The sequence below is a fragment of the Castor canadensis genome, chromosome 6, assembly GCF_047511655.1.
Source record: "Castor canadensis chromosome 6, mCasCan1.hap1v2, whole genome shotgun sequence".
Lineage (NCBI taxonomy): Eukaryota > Metazoa > Chordata > Mammalia > Rodentia > Castoridae > Castor > Castor canadensis.
Window position 1 is genome coordinate 110,621,219 of NC_133391.1, and position 20,378 is coordinate 110,641,596.

Here is a 20,378-nt window from a genome sequence, read left to right on the forward strand (position 1 = left end):
AGCACTGGCTCTGCAGACCATAAGCCCCTACTCTACCTTCCCTGACCTCTGGTTGATGCTGAGGGATGTGGAAGAAAAGGCAAGCAAAGGGGATCAGAATGTGCCTTCCCCCAATACGCTACCTTGTTATAAGGATTAATGCAGGAAGAACTCTTTCCTCTCTCTGATCTGCATAAATTTCCTTTTGTGAAAGGGAATCCTCCACCCTCTCCTATACCAGGAAAACAACCACCGCCACTGAGTTCGGTCTTCATAAACAGACAGTACTAGAATAGCCCTGATTTTCCACTAGTTTCTCTTATATTTACTTTTCCACAATTTATTACCCCTGGAAACCCAAAGTCCTTTCCCCCTGTCTGGTTACTTCTTCAAAATTTATCATCCTGTGTTAAAACAGTATACATAAGCCCACAGTTCTGATTGCTTCTTTGGGTCTTCATTTTTCTATGAAGGCTTATATGAATGTAACGATTAAAATAGTAAAACTTGGGTAAGTTTGTAAAATGTTCTCTTGTTAACCTGGTTTTCGTCAGTTTAATTTGCAGGCCCCAGCCAGTAACCATGAGGACAGAGGAAGGATTTTTTCCTCCCTCCCCTACAAAAGTAAGAAAGTTGGGGGCAAAGGCTCCTGGACCATCTCTGGAGCTGTTCTACAGAACTGCAGAACTATGAGGCATATACCTGGAACTCAGAACTGGCTGACATAGAAGGTTTAAAAAAAGTCTTGGACCCTACGGATGCCATCATATGACCTTGTCCTAAAACAAACTCCTTGATGTAAAGCAATGATATTAAGAATGATGTGAAAGAGGGTAAACATGAGTCGAAAGCATATTTTGAATTTTAAATGCTACAATTTCAATGTCAAACCTGCTAAGACTAATTACAAAACTAAATACAGAACTCACAGGGGTACACTTATTCTATTTTTTTCTTAAAATAAACAATTGAGAGCCTGTGCCTTTCAACATTAATTCTTCATTTTTTTCCTCACAGAATGGAGACAATTTTTAGTTTATTAAGTCAGTGACACATACTAATATAATGATACCACTTTTAAGATAGGTATGTTGGGGGAATGCCACAATGAATAAGCAACCAGGAAATTCAATGATTTTCAAGAACAAATTCACAAAAAGCAAACTAATTTATTGATAGTCAGATATTAAAGTCTAGCAACTATTGCACAGCAAGGTATTTTATTAGCAACATAAAATAAAATAGGAGTCTATTATTATAATTACTTTGTAGACTGGTGCCAAATAGAATTTTAAAGCAATAGAAAAACATAGTGATGAACCTTCAAGTCAGTTTTTAACATTCCATAATGGTTCTCTTTAGGTCCATATAATCAGTATAAATTTCTAATAAAAGCACCCCAGTTTACAGCTATAGCTCCGAACAGTTGAGCTCTTCCTGCTTCTTATCTAACTTTGATAATAAGAAGATTCCTTTTATTCCCTGAAGCAGATTTCCCAGTGATTTTGTTAAGCTAAAATTAGTTTTTGTCTTTAGAAGCTCTCTCAAAAGAGGCTCTGTGAAGAATATTCCCAGGGATGTGATAAACTCATTGCAAAATCCGTGATTACCCTTCTAATAATGAAAAATATTAGGTAAAAATCTGACCTATAAAAAACTTAGCTACAATGAGATGTTTTCCTTCACTTTCCAGAATACTAATAATTTGAAACCATGAAACAAAAAACAATACTATTAGCAGCCTGCCATATGAAGAACTCATACTCCTCTATAGAAAAATAGCATCATGGAGTAGTCCAGACAATAATTATATTCTGGTATTTTGCAAGCAAGTACTGGAGAAAGGAATAAATGGATATATATGGGCAAGAATGGAAGTTTATTTTTTAATCATTTATTAAAATTTTAAGCAACTTAATAATGTCAAGGCAAAAAAAAAACCAGCCTAACCCCATTTTCCAACCGTATCAATTTCTGACATTTCATCGAATTAACTTGCATTGGAGTTCTGAGAATTGTTTTTTTATAGTTTCGATTTAGTTCAGTGTTTTCTAGACAAGAAAGCCTAGGAGCCCAAAAGACAGTATAAGACCCTTAAAGAAAACTAGTACTTCCAGGAAAGACACAGGATTATGATATGAACTCATGAGATGAACCTTGATTTAAAGGCAGAGCTCTGAGCTCACCATCATTTTCTCCCCAGTAGCCTTTCAGACCAGCAGTGTTCAATAAAAGCTTCAGACTAAGTCATCCTTTAGCACTCTTCTCCTTCCTCTTAAAGGCTGATTTCTTTTCAAGTTTTATTGGCATCTATTTGCTTATCTATGTATAAAAGTTACTTAATACTCAACTAATATATAATTTTGTGATCAAATATTTCTTCCTGCCTCTTAATATTATTTCATATACTTTTCTATATTTTGCATAATCATTTTATTAGCAATTTCCTCTTTAGCTACCTAATATTCCACCTAGTTAATATATCATAATGCATTTTAATGTTATTACACTGCTAGACATTTAGATCATTTTCCATTTTTGCACTATCATAAATTGTGTGCATATATATACATATTTATATTTATACATACAAACACACCCCCGATGAATATATTCTTCCCAGTAAATTATTTTCTTATAATAAAATTTCAGGAATGAGGTAAAACAGTGGGAATATTTATATCACATTTCCTTCCAAAAAGTTTCAATTAATTTATATTGCCATATACACAAACTGCTTTCCTAGTTCCTTACTGTTTTAAGTAGCCCTGTCTTAATATTCTAATTAAATCTCCTTTGGAATATTTCACAAAAAAAATCCCACATAGACTCTATAAAGACTCCAGGCAACTATCTTAGGCTTTATGCCACTTTTGACTTTTGGGCAATACTCAGGAATAACTGACTTGGTGAAGGAGAACATAAGAAGGGTTAGTGCTTGGGGTGAGGTTGGATGTCTGCCTCCAGTGCTTGGAAACGTATGCCCCCTGATGGTACTTTTCCAGATTGGCTAGGGCAAGGGTAACTTCAAAAATAGTTTGTTCCAAGGCTCCTAAATCTAAAAGCAGGCCTGTGTTATCTGATATGAATATCCAACAAGCTGGTGATTTGGTCTCAAAGGGCCATAAAAATAGGACATAACAAATCACATTAACTGAAGCTCATGTTCACCTCAAATCCTGTACAAGTTGTTATAAACATGACTACAGTACTAATATATCACCCCTCTGAAAAAGTTTATTTTCCTTGGCAGGTGTCTGAAAAATAATATTAAGTATAAAAACAAGCACATAAAATTGTATATTCATTACATTTAACAACTGTAGCTATGCTGACATGGACAGTAACAAAGTGACATCTAAACTTTCAACATGAAGCATGGCATAAAATAAAATGAAGATAAAATTGGACATGTCAAATTCACAAATAAAATTAGCATTAAACACACTTTAGGTCATGCACACTTTTTCCACATTGAGTTTTCTAAGGAGAAAATAGTTTAGTTCTAGCATATTCCTCATAAAAGGTCTATTTATTCTTCCTTGTTCTACCTGGTACTCTACTGGAAGCCATGAAGTCAAATTGTCTTGGGAACACCACCAGCCAGGCAGTTCAGCTTCTCCATCACTAGCTCAGAGTAGCAATCCACTCACAGAGGATGTCTTCCACAAACACAGCAAAGCACAAGTCTAGTACCCACTTCCAAGGCAAGGGCTCCCACTCAAGTATAACAAACTAATAACTGAGCACTGACCTTTTCTGTGAAATACTGGACATATTTCAGTCAAGTCAGCCTAGCAGATCAAACCCACATTCTGCCAGGAGAACTTCAGACTTCTATAATTTACTTAGTTTCCCAACTTGGTAAGGAAAGTATTCATAGCTGGTACTCAGAAAAACATAAATTACATAGGTAATTTTATATCTCTGCTTTCACTTACATCTTTACTTCTATAAATCAGTGTTTATCTCAATGACTTTCAATCTTTTTGTTTGCAAAACACCCTAAGTATATATAGACAAATATATCCATAGACACATAAATTGATCTTTAAAGTTTTTCATTAAATAGTTGCAAATGATGTTCTTTCCAGCGCATGGTACATATTGACAATTTTAAATATTACCATTACATCACTCTCTTAAATGCATTCAACTGAAAATTAACATCTACCATCATTCATTTAAAACTATATGAACAATTAGATAGTTTATATTTTTCTCCTTGATTTCACATCACCATTCTGCTTCTCTCAAAGAACTTTATCCTAATGTATATTTTATGCTTAAAAGCTTTTTATTGATCATCTTGTAAAGCAAAAAAATAGAGAAAAGAGTTTATGTTTTAAAATTTCCTGTGACCATTTTATTGTATTAACTTAGATGTCTGACTGAGTTGTCATTGTAATTATCACTAATACTCAGTTGATCAAAACAACATAAATATATATATATCTATATCTATATATATATAGATATATATATATTTGCCAGTACTGGGGTTTGGACTCAAAGCCTTACATTTGCTAGGCAGGTGCCCTACCACTTGAGCCACTCCACCAGCCTTTTTTTCTTTTGTGTTGGGTATTTTTGAGATAGGGCCTTATGGTCTATTTGCCCAGGATGACCTCAAACCTCAATCCTCCTGATCTCTCTGAGTACTGGCAAGTGGATAATATATTATAAATTTTAATAAACAAATAATCATACAAAGTAAAATAATTTTAGAAATAGTGAGTCAATAGCATTATATAACTTTTTATAGTACATATACTTTTTATACTACATACTTTTCATATAATATATACATAATTTTTATGTAGCACATTCTTTTTTTCATAGGTGTGTAAATCAACTGAATCCTCACAATACCTTACTACTTTTATTCCCAGTTTTATAGATGCAGAAATTAAGGTGAAGACAGCTTCAACAACTCCTCATGGTCACATAGCTAGCAAGTTGTAGATTTTGGATCCATCCATATACACTCTTTGGCTCCACATCCCAGGCACTTAAACACTACCTTCTACTTTCTGACTTAAAAATATGAATTGGGGTCTGGGGATGCCTTGAATGAAGAGGTCATCAAATTTCTCTTTTGTTCAGTGTCCCAGGTAAACAATATGTCATGAATGGATACAGGATGTGCCTTTATTTTGTTTTGTTTCGTTTTGGTTTAGATTTTTTTGGCAGCACTAGGGGTTGAACTTGAGCTTGCTAGGCAGGTGCCAACCACTTCAGTCACTCTTGCCAGTCTGTGCTTTTCTTTTGTATACTGGAAGAAGGGCAAAAAGGGGAAAAGAAAAGAGAAATCTCAACCACAAGTGACTTTTTCAGGGAGATGGATTTTTCAAGAGGATGCATATAGAAGTACAAGATCTAGAAATTGATTCCTATAAAACTTACATGCCCACATACCCTTTGGGAAGTCTTCATGAACACCTAGGGGAACATATATATAGTTCTCCAGTTTAATGCCATTGGTCCACTCAATCTCTAGTACAATAAATATTAGAGAAGTTTATATGAAATGCTTTTAATGTTTAGAAACAAAATTTAATTAAAATTTAAATTATTTTAACCCTTGAATTTTATTTTAAAATGGCAGTTAATTTCAATAATTTGGAAGGACACAAATGCTAAAACATAACAGGATGGTAATAAGCATAACTATAACCTACATGGTAGGTTTATAATGATTAGATATAATGCATGAAAAGATAGCAGGTCAGTAATAGAGCCATGCATAAAATGCTCCTTTCAAAATCTTTATTTGCATTTCTATTACTGAAATCATTTCCTAATAATGAAGTTGCTATGAGAGAAGCTCTATTACTAAGGAATCACGGTTACAGAAACAGGATTATTAAAGCACTGCTATGTACAGGAACTTTTATTAGGATGATACAAGTTATATATCATTGTAATAAAGCTTCAATTATAATCCTAATTGCATAAAGCTGTGTTTCAGTATAGCAATGCTAGAAAGTACCAAAATAATGCTTTGGTAATAAGGTTGTTTAGAATACTAATACTTCAGGGAAGACTGAACTGACTAATGGATGATGTTTATTTCAGTGTTTATAAATGGTCCTCTTGACCAAGAATTAAAATGGACAAAAAGAAGTAAAAAGAACACGCGTGCGCCTAGTGCATGCAGTGTGTTGATGTATATATTAAAACATATATACCAACTCTCTTTAATAATATAACAAATCAATATCTCCAATTTACTGACTGGTGCAAGATTGCAAGCTGCTACTATGGACATTTATAACTATAATAATTAAAAGTCTTAATGTTCAGATTTATGGAGTGCTGGCAATCAAAAAGTTAACAACACAATTCCATACACCTACAAATACACACACATCTTGAGACTTGCCTGTTAGAAAAACGATCAGAGAAATGTGAGTTTGGGGGAATTATACATACACACACACACACACACACACACACACACACACACACACACACAGTACAAGCTGACTTTAAGGAATTAATTCTTCTCCTTCCTCCACCAAATGACAGTAAATACCATATGGACAACTCATTGTAAGATGCTGCACTATATTACATATAAACAACATAGCAAGAAGTTAGCATTGGAACTTAGGTTCACACTAGACGATTTTAGCATATTTGTTCAATTGTTTTTTGTTTTGTTTCCTCTAATAGTCAAGCATTTTTCCTCTGGAAACATACATAATGTTCACCACCAGAGACCGCCAGAGAGCCATCCATCACCAGGAAGGCTCAGAGACACTCAATGTACCTGCTGTTGTGGAAACTGGCAGAGAAGGAGGTTGTCTGTAACAGACTGGCATACGCTAAAGCAGCAGAGATCACAGCCAGTGTATCCAGCCATCTTCTCATCTGATAATGGGGCAAAGGCCATTTTGGTTTTGAAACCATTTGTGGTGTGCCTAAGAAGCAACAGCTGGAATCTGCTTGGAAAGCAAAGTGCTTTTCCCTTTTAAGAAAATCTCCTTTCCACAATGCCCTCTTGACTTCTGCCTTCTAAATGTGGTGATCTGCTAACAGTACATGGAGTCAACTTAAAACCTAGGAGGCACCTTTTCCCTATGGACTCACATGATTGATGGCAAATGTGAGTTTTCCTGTAAAGTTATTGTCCCAAATTTGTGCATAACCTGAGGGGAAATTAGAAGATTTTTTGACTACATGGTCAATTGCTGGATTATTTTTCAAGACTTTGTTATTCTTTTACATTAAATGTGATCATTCCAAACTAATTTGCACTGACACAGTGAATGACTCTTACCATTTCTGGAACACCTATAAAGCCTGAAATCTCTTTGCTTGGGATTTTTTTGGCACTGAGAAATTGCAACGGCTTATTGGTTGACTAAATACCTGCCATATGGAGAGGCAACCAAAATATTTAAAGAAATTTTAGCTACCATGAATCAAAATAGAAAATTGAAATCAGATACTTTTGAAAGAAACTAATATAATTCCAGCATTCGTGTAAGTTTACAATGTACAATGTACAGTACACCCTTGGTATCTGTAGGCATCTGGTTCCAAGGAGAATGCCACTGAGAAAAAACTGCAAATACTTAGGATGCACAGAGTTCAGTGCTGTAATGAAGATTCTTGATTCATTTTCCTCATAATGCCATCCCCCTTTTGCTAAAGACAGGCTGCCTTTTCAACAAATCTGAAATTTTCACTTTGTCGCTTCAGTTAAGCACATTATGTGTCTTTTTTGGCTTGGGAAGATTATTATAACTCATACCTTGCTTTGGAGCAACTATTTGCTTTTGGAGAGGTATATTTTCACAAAATTAAGGCAAAGGAACACTCAGCAGATCACACAATTTAAACACAACTGACAACAATGCAGGACGGACAAAGAGCTTTTCAGCATCAACTGAGTTGTGTAATGCCTGTGTGGGGATTATGGTTTTTTTTAACCACACTTGGTCAAAACCATATGCAGTAAACCCACACATAAGGTGGACTTACTGTAACGTATGTCCCCATTTTTAATTACATGGGGGGCGCCCCAATTTGTCTAATCAGGTCATCAAAGGAAGACTTAACTTCCCATTGTGACAAGAATAGAGGCCTTATATGAAAGCCTTAAACCAAAGTGGTGAAGTCTTAAGAGGCTTGAGTAAATAAATATTTATTGATGGATTTCTTTGGAGACTGAGTCCCAACCCCCATTTCTCCAAAGCTAGCACTTTGTCAGTATCCTCCTGATGCATAGCTTTCCTTCAAACACTCTGCCTTTTCTCTACCGCCTTGATGACAAGCCCCCACCTGGGGTTCTCCAAAGCGTATTTTCTAGGTTCTCCATTCTCTCCCTCCCTCTGCACACAGAGATCTGATTCATAGCTCCAAGTATCAATGCGCTGTCACTCCCTTGCTTAAAATTATCCCGTGTTACTCCTTTACTTATTAGGTAAAGCTTAACCAATTGGGGGGCATGGATCCCTTTCAACAGCCAGTGAGAGCTATGGACCTCAGAACAATGCCTAATTAATGCATGTTGGCTTTGCCTATTTTTCAAGGGGTTCACATATACCCTGAAGCCTGGGGATTTGGGACTCTAGGTAAAAACCCCACAGCTATATATTGAAGTTTAAATTTCAAGGCCCTCTGCTTCCCTTGCGAGCTAGTACAAACTCATTTTCATCCTAATCACCTGTCAGAGCTCTCCTAATATAGTAAAGAAGGCTTCATGGAGCACCTACCACATGCCAATGCTTATTCTAAACCTTAAATACACAGCAGCAAACACAGTAACAAAACTTCTTGTGTTGCTCATATTCTGTCAACCTATAAGTCATCCTGGGTCTTGTCACACCCTGACCTACTGCTACATATCGCCAAGGGTATGCTGTCCCCTGCTATAGAGCCCAGCTCCATGCATTTATGCTCTTGATTCTGTTTTGTTTTCTATTCCTAGTATGCCTACTGTTTCCTCACTTCTGTTTTCCCTGTCTAGTAAACTTCTAAAGATAATCTCTCTCTCTCCCTCCCCCGCCCCCGAAAAGAATCTTCCTAGAGTAATTTTGGCTTTCAGCTCACAATAAACAAAGTCTCTTCTTAAAATCTCTATCAATGGCCTGACTTTATCGCATACTGCCTTTAGCACACATATAAGACTGTAAAGGTTGTTTTATTATGTAACTTGTTGTTATAGATTAATTCTGCTGTCTGTGCATTATGACCCATCTATGGAGAAAAGAGACCATGCTACAGGTTTCTATTTCCTGAACAATGTTGTCTCTCACACTGCCTTTTACATACAACACCACTAAATCTCTATTTGTTAGTTTTGGCTGATTGATTGTGAGAGATGGTGCTGGCTGAGATGATGAAACTTATCTGTAACATTCAGAGGTGATCCACAGAAATTTCAGAGAATCTTTCTCTGCTTAGGGATTGATAATGTGACCAAAGTGATGCACAACTTAGCAAACCAACCTAACCAATGCTATAAATCATTCTAAGAGCCACAGACACTAGCATGCAAACAATATGTAATAAGATTATTTATATTCCAAATAATTTGCTTTTGCCATCTAAATACAGTAGAGATTAGACGCACTCTTATCTGACCTAACCTTCATGTTAATACCTGAATTCCAATCTTTGAAGGCAACAAAGGGCATTTAAGAATAAACAAACAAATAAAAAACAGAAAGTAAATGATAATGGCATATGAATGTAGCCTTGTTTGGTACTATGAGTCACTATAAATACATTTGCTATCTCTTGTCTGCATCTATAACTCTCACCATCATTTCTTTGAAGAGTAAACAAATGTTGCTTATGAACTTCCCCACACAGCCTGTCTTTGCAGAATTTCTATCCTACCAACTTGCTTAAAAGAATTAAATGCCTTGTTGAAACCAAGTATATGGCATACAAATTATAATACTATTCTTAGGAGTGTATCAGGGATGGTGTGAATAAATTTTTTAAGCATGACACTTGTTTTCTTTGAAACCTGAAAGAACAATATGCCCTGATTGTTATCCTGGCACGTACAATTCCACTCATGCCTGTGCAACTGCACAGTTGATGTGCCTTTGAAATCCTGAAGAATGCCTTCTACCAGAGCCTGGGGCAATCTCCATGTGGGTAGCTGTTTACCTCAGTGGCAGATTTCCATAAAGCTATAATCACTACCAGATGGTCCACCAAATGATGACTGTTTGATAGCAAAATAAAACCTTGAATCTATCTCTACATAAAGTTATTTGTACCTAAGCTTATGTCCTGTAACAGCCACATAGAAGTGTTAATTTTAAATTTGGTGAATGACTTGAAGGCTAGGTTTATTAGCAACTTGTGATAAGATCATTAATAACAGTAATAACTAATATTTACTGTGTAATTACATACTATGTGCTAGCATCTATTCTAAACAGTTATTTAATATTGCATTTATTCTATGGAAAAACTTCATGAAGTAGTATGACCCCAGTTTGACCATTTGCAGAAACTGAGGCACAGAAAGACTCAGTTATCTTGGTCCAGGTTTCACAACTCATGTGGAAAGCTAGCATTGGACACAGGCAATTTGGTTCTAAATCAAATGCTCTTAGCCACTATTTTATACTGCTTCTTGTTTAATTAGTTCCTTTCTTAAATTGGGAAGTTGCAATATCACTAACTATGAACTGTCTTGCCATGTCAGAGGAAAAATAGTGTCAGACAGTTTTTATGCCTTCCAATATATACAATCTATGGGTTGGTCTACAGGTAGTTGTCTAGTATGAATAATTCTGTGTTTTCTTCCATCTTTACAAGGAACTTGCATGTATGCAACACACTCCATATCATGTTGTGATGATCAACAATTTGTCTCCATCTAGATGACAGCTAATCCAAGCACAAAATCACCAAGCATGCTGCTGCTCTTTGTACAGCACTGAGAGACGGCGCCAGTCAAAGCATCAGATATTTTCTCTGCTAGCTTCTGTTTCTCTAACACAGGGAGAACTGCACTAATCAATATCACATTTTGGCCTATTTCAGTCATGACCTTTAATGCACCACTGATACAAGTTCCCCTGTTAACATAGTTACTAAAAGACTAGCAAAACGTTGTTTGGTTGATATGCTGATTGGAGTGCAAAGTCAGGGCTTCAGACTTGGACTTAATGCTGAGTTTGCTAATAATATACCTAAGGGCTATGGCCTTCTGTGTCTCCTTTATATTTCTTTATCATGTAGCAGCCTGAATCATTCATGTGGCACTTAGCATCTGCAATCATCATTTGCTATCATCATTTTCATTTTTTAACTTATTTTTCATGTCCACATCTTACCTCATCAGTATCAGGTCCTTGAACTGCCTCTGCATTGTAGATTCTGAGTCCTGTCAATCGGTCTGATGCTATTTTGGTGGTTGGCTTTCCTGGCTGTTGGAAAAGCCTCAGAGTAGCAACAACAAGACTTGTTGTCTGTGTTAGTTCATGTCAATGAAGTCCTTATTTATGCAGATGCTTATGTATGTTACACAAAACAAAACAAAACAAAAGACAGCTCCTACTATAGAGGAGATTGAACTTCAGTAGGAGAAAGATATCCTTAAGCAGTTTCTAGACTCATAAAACAGCATGGTATATAATAGGGGCCATAAGAGAGATGGAGAATATAAGAGGAAGAAGTATGAGGCCAGGTTCTGGTAGCTCACATCTGTAATCCAAGCTACTCAGGAGGCAGAGATTAGGAGGATCACAGTTCGAGGCCAGCCCGGGCAAAATGAAAGTGAGATCCGATCTCAAAAATACCCAACACACACACAAAAAAAGCACTGGCAGAGTGGCTCAAGTGGTAGAGCACCTGTGTAGCAAGCATGAGGCTCTGAGTTTAAAACCCCAGTACCCACAAAGAAAAGTATGCACTGGGAGAAGGGTGGAACATGTACTTCCTGAATCTGCACCCCCTCCAGTCTCTTTACCAAGTCTTACACATTTTATCTCTTAGTATTTCCCTCTAATGTTATTTTACTCTTAATATTATTCCTTCTTTATCTCCATCACTATTGGCTCATTGTGATAATTGTTTAAAAAGGGGGGGGGGGCTCTATCTAAAAAGGAATTGGAGAATCGCTGCTCATGGGATAAACAAGCCTTTCATGATATGACTGCTGCCAGCCTGTCCTGCTCTGCCTCACCTTCTCCCGTGCTCCAGGCTCCAGCATGGGTCTGTTCCCTGGTAATGGCCTTGGGACCCTTCACATACCACTTACTCCCCCTTCCCTCTTCATAATGTGCATGCCAACAAACTCCTACTGAGCTGGAAGATTACACCATTAGGAGGCCTTTGCTATTGTCCCCAAAAGAAAAACTGCCCTGTTCCTTTTCTAGTCTGCTATACACCATTACAGTGGCTATGAGCTTATTGTTTTGCAATGCTTTTTTCAGACCTGTCTTCCCAACACTAATCATAGCAACTTATTCATACTAGGTGCTCATTTAGTGTTTGGAAATGAGAAAGGGAAAGAAAAAAAATCATTTCTATCCCCTCCTCTGATTCTAGTAGGTCCAAAAGTAATAACACAGGTAGATCAAACAGTTTAGTTAAAATTGGCTTGTCTAAAAGTAATGTTCCCATGTGAGGGAAGCCTGTCTGTGGCCAGGTTGACAGCAGCGAATGAGTGTGAACATGCTGCTAGTCATGGATTCAACAGTCCTCTAAGGGGTAGTGTAGAGGAACTGGAGTTAGCCTACTAGCCTGACTCCTCAGCAACATAAGCCTCAGGAAAAATGGCTTGTGAAAGTCTGTTCACTATCTAGAAAGCCACACTAGTAAGAGAGAATTATTTGGGTTATAATACCATTACATGCCAAGGTCTCTGTAGGAGCTAGTAAACCATTAGTGCCTCTAAAATGTTTACTATTAATATAGCTTTCACTAAAAGAGAAGGGAATCAGTGAAACTACAATTCTAGCATGTTAATTAATTCTCCATGTAAAAAGAAATGTGAATCTCCATTTTAAAGCATCAATCATGGAAAACAAACTGAAATGTGACCAGATTTTAAAATGCTACTTGTTCTAAAATCAGATATAAATGAAAGCTTCCAGGATTCTGTAAGAGGAGATTATATAGTGTGAGGAAGCTCCATTTAAACTCAATCTTCTAGGAAACTTTAAAATACTTTTTCTACTTTGAAACTGTTCCCTGATGTCACCCTTCATATGCTTTCCTTGTCTAAGAAGATTTGCTCTATAAAAATTTCTCCCAATTTCTAAGTGAAATATTACAGAATTTCCCAGAAGCATTAGTGATGGTTCCTTAGCAACTGTTGATATGTCTCAAAACAACCTGAGACAATATTCTCCAAGACATGTAGTCTCTCCCTCTCTCTGCTAACAGAATTCCACAATATGGCACAAAAGATCCGTAAAGCTAAAAATAGCTTCTGACACACATTTTTAAAGTTGACGGAGTCTTAATGATTTAAGCCTTCCATACCACAGCTTTGGTTAGGTGTGCCTCAACAACGGTATATCAAAGGGTTCTGAGCAGAGAGATTTTAGAATCTTTTTCTTTTTTTAATCACACCATTAACACTCCTGACATTTCAGAAATAATGTTTATCGATTTTGGTGTTAGCATTCCCATAAATTAAGTGAAGTAATGGATGGAATTATTGTGGTACTATAAAGAATGTGTCATTCAGATTGTTAACTACATATGAGAGAAAAAGAGACTCTGAATTTGTGGAAAAATAACCTCAGATCTGGATAGTAAATAGGAGATGAAGGAAAATGACATATTTCAGTGATGATGGGTTTAGCTCCACCATTCCTTCCTGGTATTGTGCCCAAAACAATTAAATGTGTTTAATAAAAGTAAGTTATAATAGCTATGATATTTCTGTCCAAAAAGGAAGATGGAAATAAGATTGATGAATTCAGGGCTATTCACTCCCCCCCTCCAAAAAAATTAGGATAGATGAAAAGAATTAGGAATGGAGAAAAAAGTATGTTGAACCTGGAGCAGAAAAGACCACATGGTTCAGAAAGTAAAATTGTCCCCCAATAATCTGTGGGGCTATAAGCATCCACAATGATCTTGCCTCTATTACGTAGAAGAGTGTCAGTCTGCTAAAATCTGTGACTGTGGTTCTTAAATAAGGTAGATGGAGGTGAAAACAGTGGCATTAACCTGTAATATGCTGAAACAATTCCTCTCTCTCTCTAGAAAAGAAAGAGGTTTTCTGTAGAAAGAGGATTTCTGTATAACATTCCTTATGGAACTGTTTTGAGGATTAAATGATATAATGCATGTAAAGCATATTGCCTGAGTAAACTATTGCCAATAAATATTATGCCCTTTGTATGTATATGTGTGAATATGAATATATGTGACATAATATCATGTGACATATTCCACAATATGTCACAAAGATTCATATAGCTAGAAATAGCTTCTGACACACACATATAAGATAGGGCATATAGGGAATATGAATTGTATATACCTTGTAGGGTTACTAAGTAATAAATGTAATATATTATGTAGCAAAAGCACTAAATGAACTAACATATAAATAACACAGTGCCTGGTACATGATAAGAGCTTAACAAAAGTTAACTGTGATAATCACCAACATAACCATTATTATTTCTCCCATCTTTTACAGGAGGACGATGAGTTTCTAAGGAAGTTGGTTAACTTACTCAGGGCTACCCAGCTGGTAAAGGGCTGGGTAGAGACAATGCCTGTCTAATTGCAAAGTTCATGACCTTCTCAATTTTAGTGTAAGTCTAAGCATTCTTACAGAATGGTTAAACATTCTGCTTCTATAAAATGGGTTTTCAGTAAAAAGTCCAGTTCCTGGAGTCTTTGCTCCCATTTCCTGCATGAGGGCAGGAAATGTTTCCTTCCCCCTTGTTTATACTTTATCTTGTTATACTAAAATAAATCCTTGCTAAAACTTTCAAAAAATAAAAATAAAAAAGACCAGTTCCAAGTTGTTGCTACTATATTCATCCTTATCATTGTACCTCAAATAAATCTAATGCAAACTCCTAATAGCATGAGTTTTATTGGCTAGGTATATAGCAATAATCTACTGCTAGGCTAAGACATTTTCTGGTCATAGGGCAAGTATCTAGAAGTTGCTTCTTGTTAAAACGTTGCCAGTCTGTCAATGATCTCTAGTTCTTTAGACAGCCAACTACCATTCTTGAAGTCACACAGTTGCTGAGGTAACTAACTTGATTATGTTATTTTAAAACAACTATGGTATAATGAATAATTTTATCATATTGGAACATCAAAATCCATACATTAAAGAACTGATCAAATAAGTCTGGATATAAATTAATAATATGTGTCTGTACCCTGATTTGACTATAAAGAAGGAAAATCACTGAAAAAGGGAGATTTATTTTTAGTCCAAGATATACTTAGCTAATAATCTTAAACCAGTGTGGCTCAGGGCCAGAGCAAAATTCTCTAATTTAAGCCTCTTTTTTTGTCCTTCCTTTTACTCTCAAGCAGACAAGGTAATGAACATGGGGACATATCTAGGATCTACAGAATATTTCTGCAGTTTCTATTTTCTAAATCATCAAGCTGTTCTCTAGTTTTATAGAGCAGTTTTTCAATTGTTGAGGACTTTCTGCAGAAAGGCAATTTGATTTCTATCCTTGGCTCTTCGATTTTACATTCTATCATCACTGAACATTGATTAAGCCTGCTGCAATACACTCCCTTGTATTTGGGTCTTGGAGTTCTCAGAAGGTCATTATTTATTACAATGTAACTATCTGGAAATATTTTAAAATATGGTTAATACAGATGCTACATTCAGTGTCAGGTTTTGTTTTTTGTTTCAGGACAAAATGAACTATTGTTTTTAAGCAAATGTGACATTTAATTCAAATTTTTCTTTTTGGTTTTGTTTTGTGATGCATCCCAGGCTGGCCTTGAACTCATGATTCTCTTGCCTCAGCCTCCTGAGTGTTAGGATTGTAGGTGTACACCACCACATATTAGCATTCAAATGATTTTTTAAAGACATTTAAAAATAATATTCTATTTCTGAGAATATCATCATTTAAAAAAATCAGCTTTCTACAATGGCTGAAAAATCTTTATTTATTTATTTTTTTAATCCATGCCCTTGTGTAATTCAGATTCCTGTGTGTGGACCAGAACTAGTGACTTGGCCAGTTTAGGGCTGGGTGTGGTGGTTCATAACTGTAATCCCAGCTACTCTGGAGGCAGATATTGGGAGGATTGTAGTCTTAGTTAAAGAGAGCCTACCTCAATCAATAAGCCAGTTGGCATGTACCTGTGATCCCAGCTACATGCATGAGGCCCATGGATAGGAGAATAGGAGACCCAAACTGAAAAATAACTAAAGCAAAAAATGGTTGGGAGCATGGATCAAGTGGTAGAAAGCCTGCTTAGTGAGAGTGAGGAGTTCAGTTCACTCCAATTCAACCCTCAATACTGCCAGAGAGAGAGAGAGAAAGAGGAGAGAGAGAGATGGGTTGTCACTTCCATGATTAGGTTATAAAATGCTGTGATGTCTGCCTAACTGGTACTCTTCTCTTGCTGGCATTCTCTTTTTGCCCTCTCACTTCCTGGCTCTGATGACGCATGCTACCATGCTCTGAGATGTTCTATGGAGAAACCCACATTGCAAGGAACCAAAGGAGGCTGAAGCTCAAAAGCCTGTAAGTTACGAGTCCTGCCAACACCACAAGAGCGCGCAAGAATCGAACCATTTCTAGCCAAGCACCGAGAAGGCTTCATGCCAGTGAGACCCAGAACCAGAGGACACAACTAAGCTACACGCCTAATTTCCTGGCCCACAGAAACTGCCAGATAATAAATGTTTTGTGCCATTAAATTTGGGTTCACTTTTTATTCCGCAACAAGTCAAAAATAGAAGTTACAAAATGCATGTCATCTTTCATATTATTTAGTAAATATTTAACAAGAGCTTCTTCATGTAGGGAACTTGACTAGGTACTAGAACACAGTGGAGAACAGGACACACATGATCCTTGTTCTCCAGGGCCCTCAGAAGACTGTCCTGTGTGCTCTTCCTTGGCTTCCAGTTTGCATTTATTTAGCCATAGGAACCTTGAAGAGTGTTAGCTGCCATCTGAGAAGAAAGCCCTTCCTTCTTGAGAGTCTGCTCTCCTGCAGAAGGCCTTTGGCAAACTATAGCCTCAATTATTCCCTGCCTGAAGAGGCCAAAGTTCTCTTCTTGGGCACAAGATCCTTGGCATATATAGATGGTGATACTTTAAGCATCAAATTCTTTTACACTGAAGGTAGGGTTAAGTCTTGAATAAATTCTTATCTTAAAAAAAACTCATCCCATTAGCCTAATCATAATAGTAATTATAATTGGAAACCAATTATAATTATTGCAACAACAATGCAACTGCAAATCTTTTGTAAATTAGTAGTCTTCACCTGCTCCTACTAAATTATTCCTATCAAGCTTATAAAACATCATATATTTAGCTCATTATAATGCCAATTCTGGTTCTAGTTTTACCTATAACTATATTCACAGTGTTTTCAAATATTGTAGCATGTTCTTTTAGGGATAAATTTATATTCTTGAAGATTAGTTACTTTTTGGAAGCATCTTGTCATTCATATTTAAATATTTGTGGATTATAATGTACTCTAAATATATATATATATATATATATATATATATATATATATATATGTATATATCCAAGTGTGCAAAGGCAATAATTGGGAAGTCCATAGGTATGAGTAGATGTCTTGCTTGCCTAGTTTCTAGGAGCACAATTAGGCCAATGAATAGCTTAGGCAGTTACAAAGAAGTAACTGAGAAGAAGGAATCTTCCTAATTAAATGAGATCTGACTTGTTCAAAAGTCATCTGAAATGACAGTAGTACCAAAGGCTCAAAGTGGAGAGAGAGCAACTCTGGTGTGAATAATTTTGAAAGAATATTTCAACAGAAGACAGACAATTATCAGAGATCAGGGAAAAATGGGAGTGAGAGAGCAGACTTTGGCAGTGCTCATGGAGCATCACTGAGGGCAGAGAATTCCTGGAGTATTCAATCCCATGCTAGGCACAGGATTTAATGGAGAGAACAAAAGACATGGACCTACTCTAAGGAACCCTACATTCTAGCAGACCAGATGACAAAGTGACTATTTGGCAAGGATATGCTTTAAATTCACCACACCAGGGTAGATGTTACCTGTAAGATCATCTAACTCTTCTTGCTGTGCTTCTAGACTCACTAGACTATCATTATAAAGTGGCCTGCAGTAATTTCCAATGCTGATCAGCTGATATGTATGAGCCTTCCCATATAAGCAGTTAAGGTTCATAATGCTAAATATAATGGTATTCTAGTCTTTCCTATCAGTCACTTAAAAGGTTAGTTAGTGTTCTCTAATTTTGTCCAAAGAGCTAAAACAAGATGGGCCACAGGAAGAAAGTAATGGGAGAGATAGTAGAGGCAGCAAAGGTCAGGAGAGCTAGGACCTGGTCAGAAGTAACCAAACTCCTAGTTTGGAAGATGATAACTGGCTTTTAGTACAAGGGGGAAATTTAAAACAGAAATTAGAGAATGAGGAACAAAGTCAACATCTTTGAGTTAAACAAGAAAAAAAAAAAACAAGGAATAAATACAGAAAAAAAAAGTTCAGGACTAAGTAAAATCAAAAACAGTGCTAGTCTTTTTGGTCTGAGAATCTGGGAAGATAGTGGCATCATTTGTTGAAGTAAGAAAGGCTTGGTGAGAGTAGGGTGGATTTGGGGAACAGAAAATTAATCCTGTTGGGACTCCCAAAATTTGAGGTACCATCAAAATATCACATAGGCTATTTAGATAAGCTAGTCAGCAGTACTGAGGGGCCTCTGAGTTGAAGGCTTAACTTTAGAGTCACTGGTATATAAAAGGTCAAAGACATGAAACTGGACAGGGAGGGAATGTAGACATAGAAGAGTACAAAGTCAAAGACAAAGCACTGAGGGCCCTCCAAGATGCACAGGCTTGGTAGATGAGCCTGAGACATAGACCGTGAGGTAAAAGGGCATATACATTTATTAATTTTGCTATATATTATCAAATTGATGGCCAGTGAGGTTGTATCTATTTATTCCCAGTAGCATAGTATGAAAATTCTCCATTATCCTGTACCTTTCCCAATACGTGTTTTTAAACTTTTATGCCTTTGACAATATGGTTAGTTAAAAGTTGCATTTCAGTGTAGTTGCAATTTGCATTATTCTTTTTATTACTGAGCTTGTGTGTCTTTTCAAATATGTACGATACTTATTTGTACCTGTCTGTGAATGGTGTATCCATATAAAAGCGCCTCAAGACCAGAGATAATAAAGGTGCTGTATACCAAAAGGAAGGATCCTATGACAAGGAACATGCTGTTGTAAGAAAGAGTCACATCTTTGAGAAGGAGAATTAGGATTCAGAGAATAAAGGAAAGGGTTGCTATTAGAAAGAAGCAGGTCATCTTTACCTTTGTAACAGAAGCAAAGGCAGCAGGTGTGGGTTCAAATATCAGTAGGCTCTATAAATGTGAGATGAAGTGACCATCTTGTAATTGTATCTATTCTTATATGAGATATGAGGGGTGAAGGGAAGCTTGGGTCATGAGAGTAGGGTGGATTTGGGGAACAGAAAATCAATCCTATTGGGACTCCCTAAGTTTGAGGTACTGTCAAATTATCACATAGGCTATGAGAGGAAAAGGTGCAAAACAGCATGAATGGGGAGTGGAAAAGTGAACTTATTGGAGGCGTGGAATAGAATGACTTCACAGTTTTGCATGTCCTTTGAGATTTATAGTCGTCAATCTGATGTAAGCCTCATCAAGGTGTTGTATGGTTTTTCTCCAAAGATGTTCGATTCATTAGATATGGGTACAACATGGGAGGGATACAAAGATATTAAGAGGTTTGAAAGAGAATGATAACTGACCTTAGGCATGGAATCTACACATGGAGAGATGTGAGAAAGTTAGGTAGAAATGCTAATGCTAGGAAGTGGAAGGGTTAAAGGACTGAAGGATTCAGTGACTTTGGGGGTCTGGAAGCATAGATATGGCAGTATTTGAATTAGGGAGTACCCAAGGGCAATCAGGAGGGCAGGTGGCAGGTTAGTCTGGGCCTTAAATGAGCTGGTGATTTTACCAAGGATAAAGGAATCATGAGCCTGAAATGGCAGTCTCAAAAATCTTTTAAGAAAAGATTAACAAAAATGAAACTGCAAGATTGGTCAGAAAAAAAAAAAAACCCAAATGAAGCAGAGAGAAATAAAAATGCAGGTGGGAGGGAATAGCATAATAGACATATGACATATGGGAAAGAGGTCTAAATACATGTATTTAAGTCACAAAAAGAAAAGATAGACTGGAG

The 20,378-nt window shown here is 36.6% G+C and overlaps 1 protein-coding gene and 1 long non-coding RNA gene across 15 annotated transcripts in view; one reads left to right on the top strand and one right to left on the bottom strand.

The window, feature by feature from the left end:
* Positions 1–20,378, bottom strand: part of Atg10 (autophagy related 10) — a 273,358-nt gene that overhangs the window by 32,078 nt on the left and 220,902 nt on the right. Inside the window, exon 6 of one of the 14 annotated variants that reach the window (XM_074077170.1) lies at positions 1,129–5,254. The exons of 12 other annotated variants lie outside the window; for them this stretch is intronic. In XM_074077170.1, coding sequence (XP_073933271.1) covers positions 5,156–5,254 — 99 coding nt within the window. In that variant the 3' untranslated portion in view covers positions 1,129–5,155. One more of the 14 variants, XM_074077168.1, reaches the window with a different exon arrangement.
* Positions 1–20,378, top strand: part of LOC141424178 (uncharacterized) — a 51,692-nt gene that overhangs the window by 13,023 nt on the left and 18,291 nt on the right. The window lies entirely within an intron of this gene.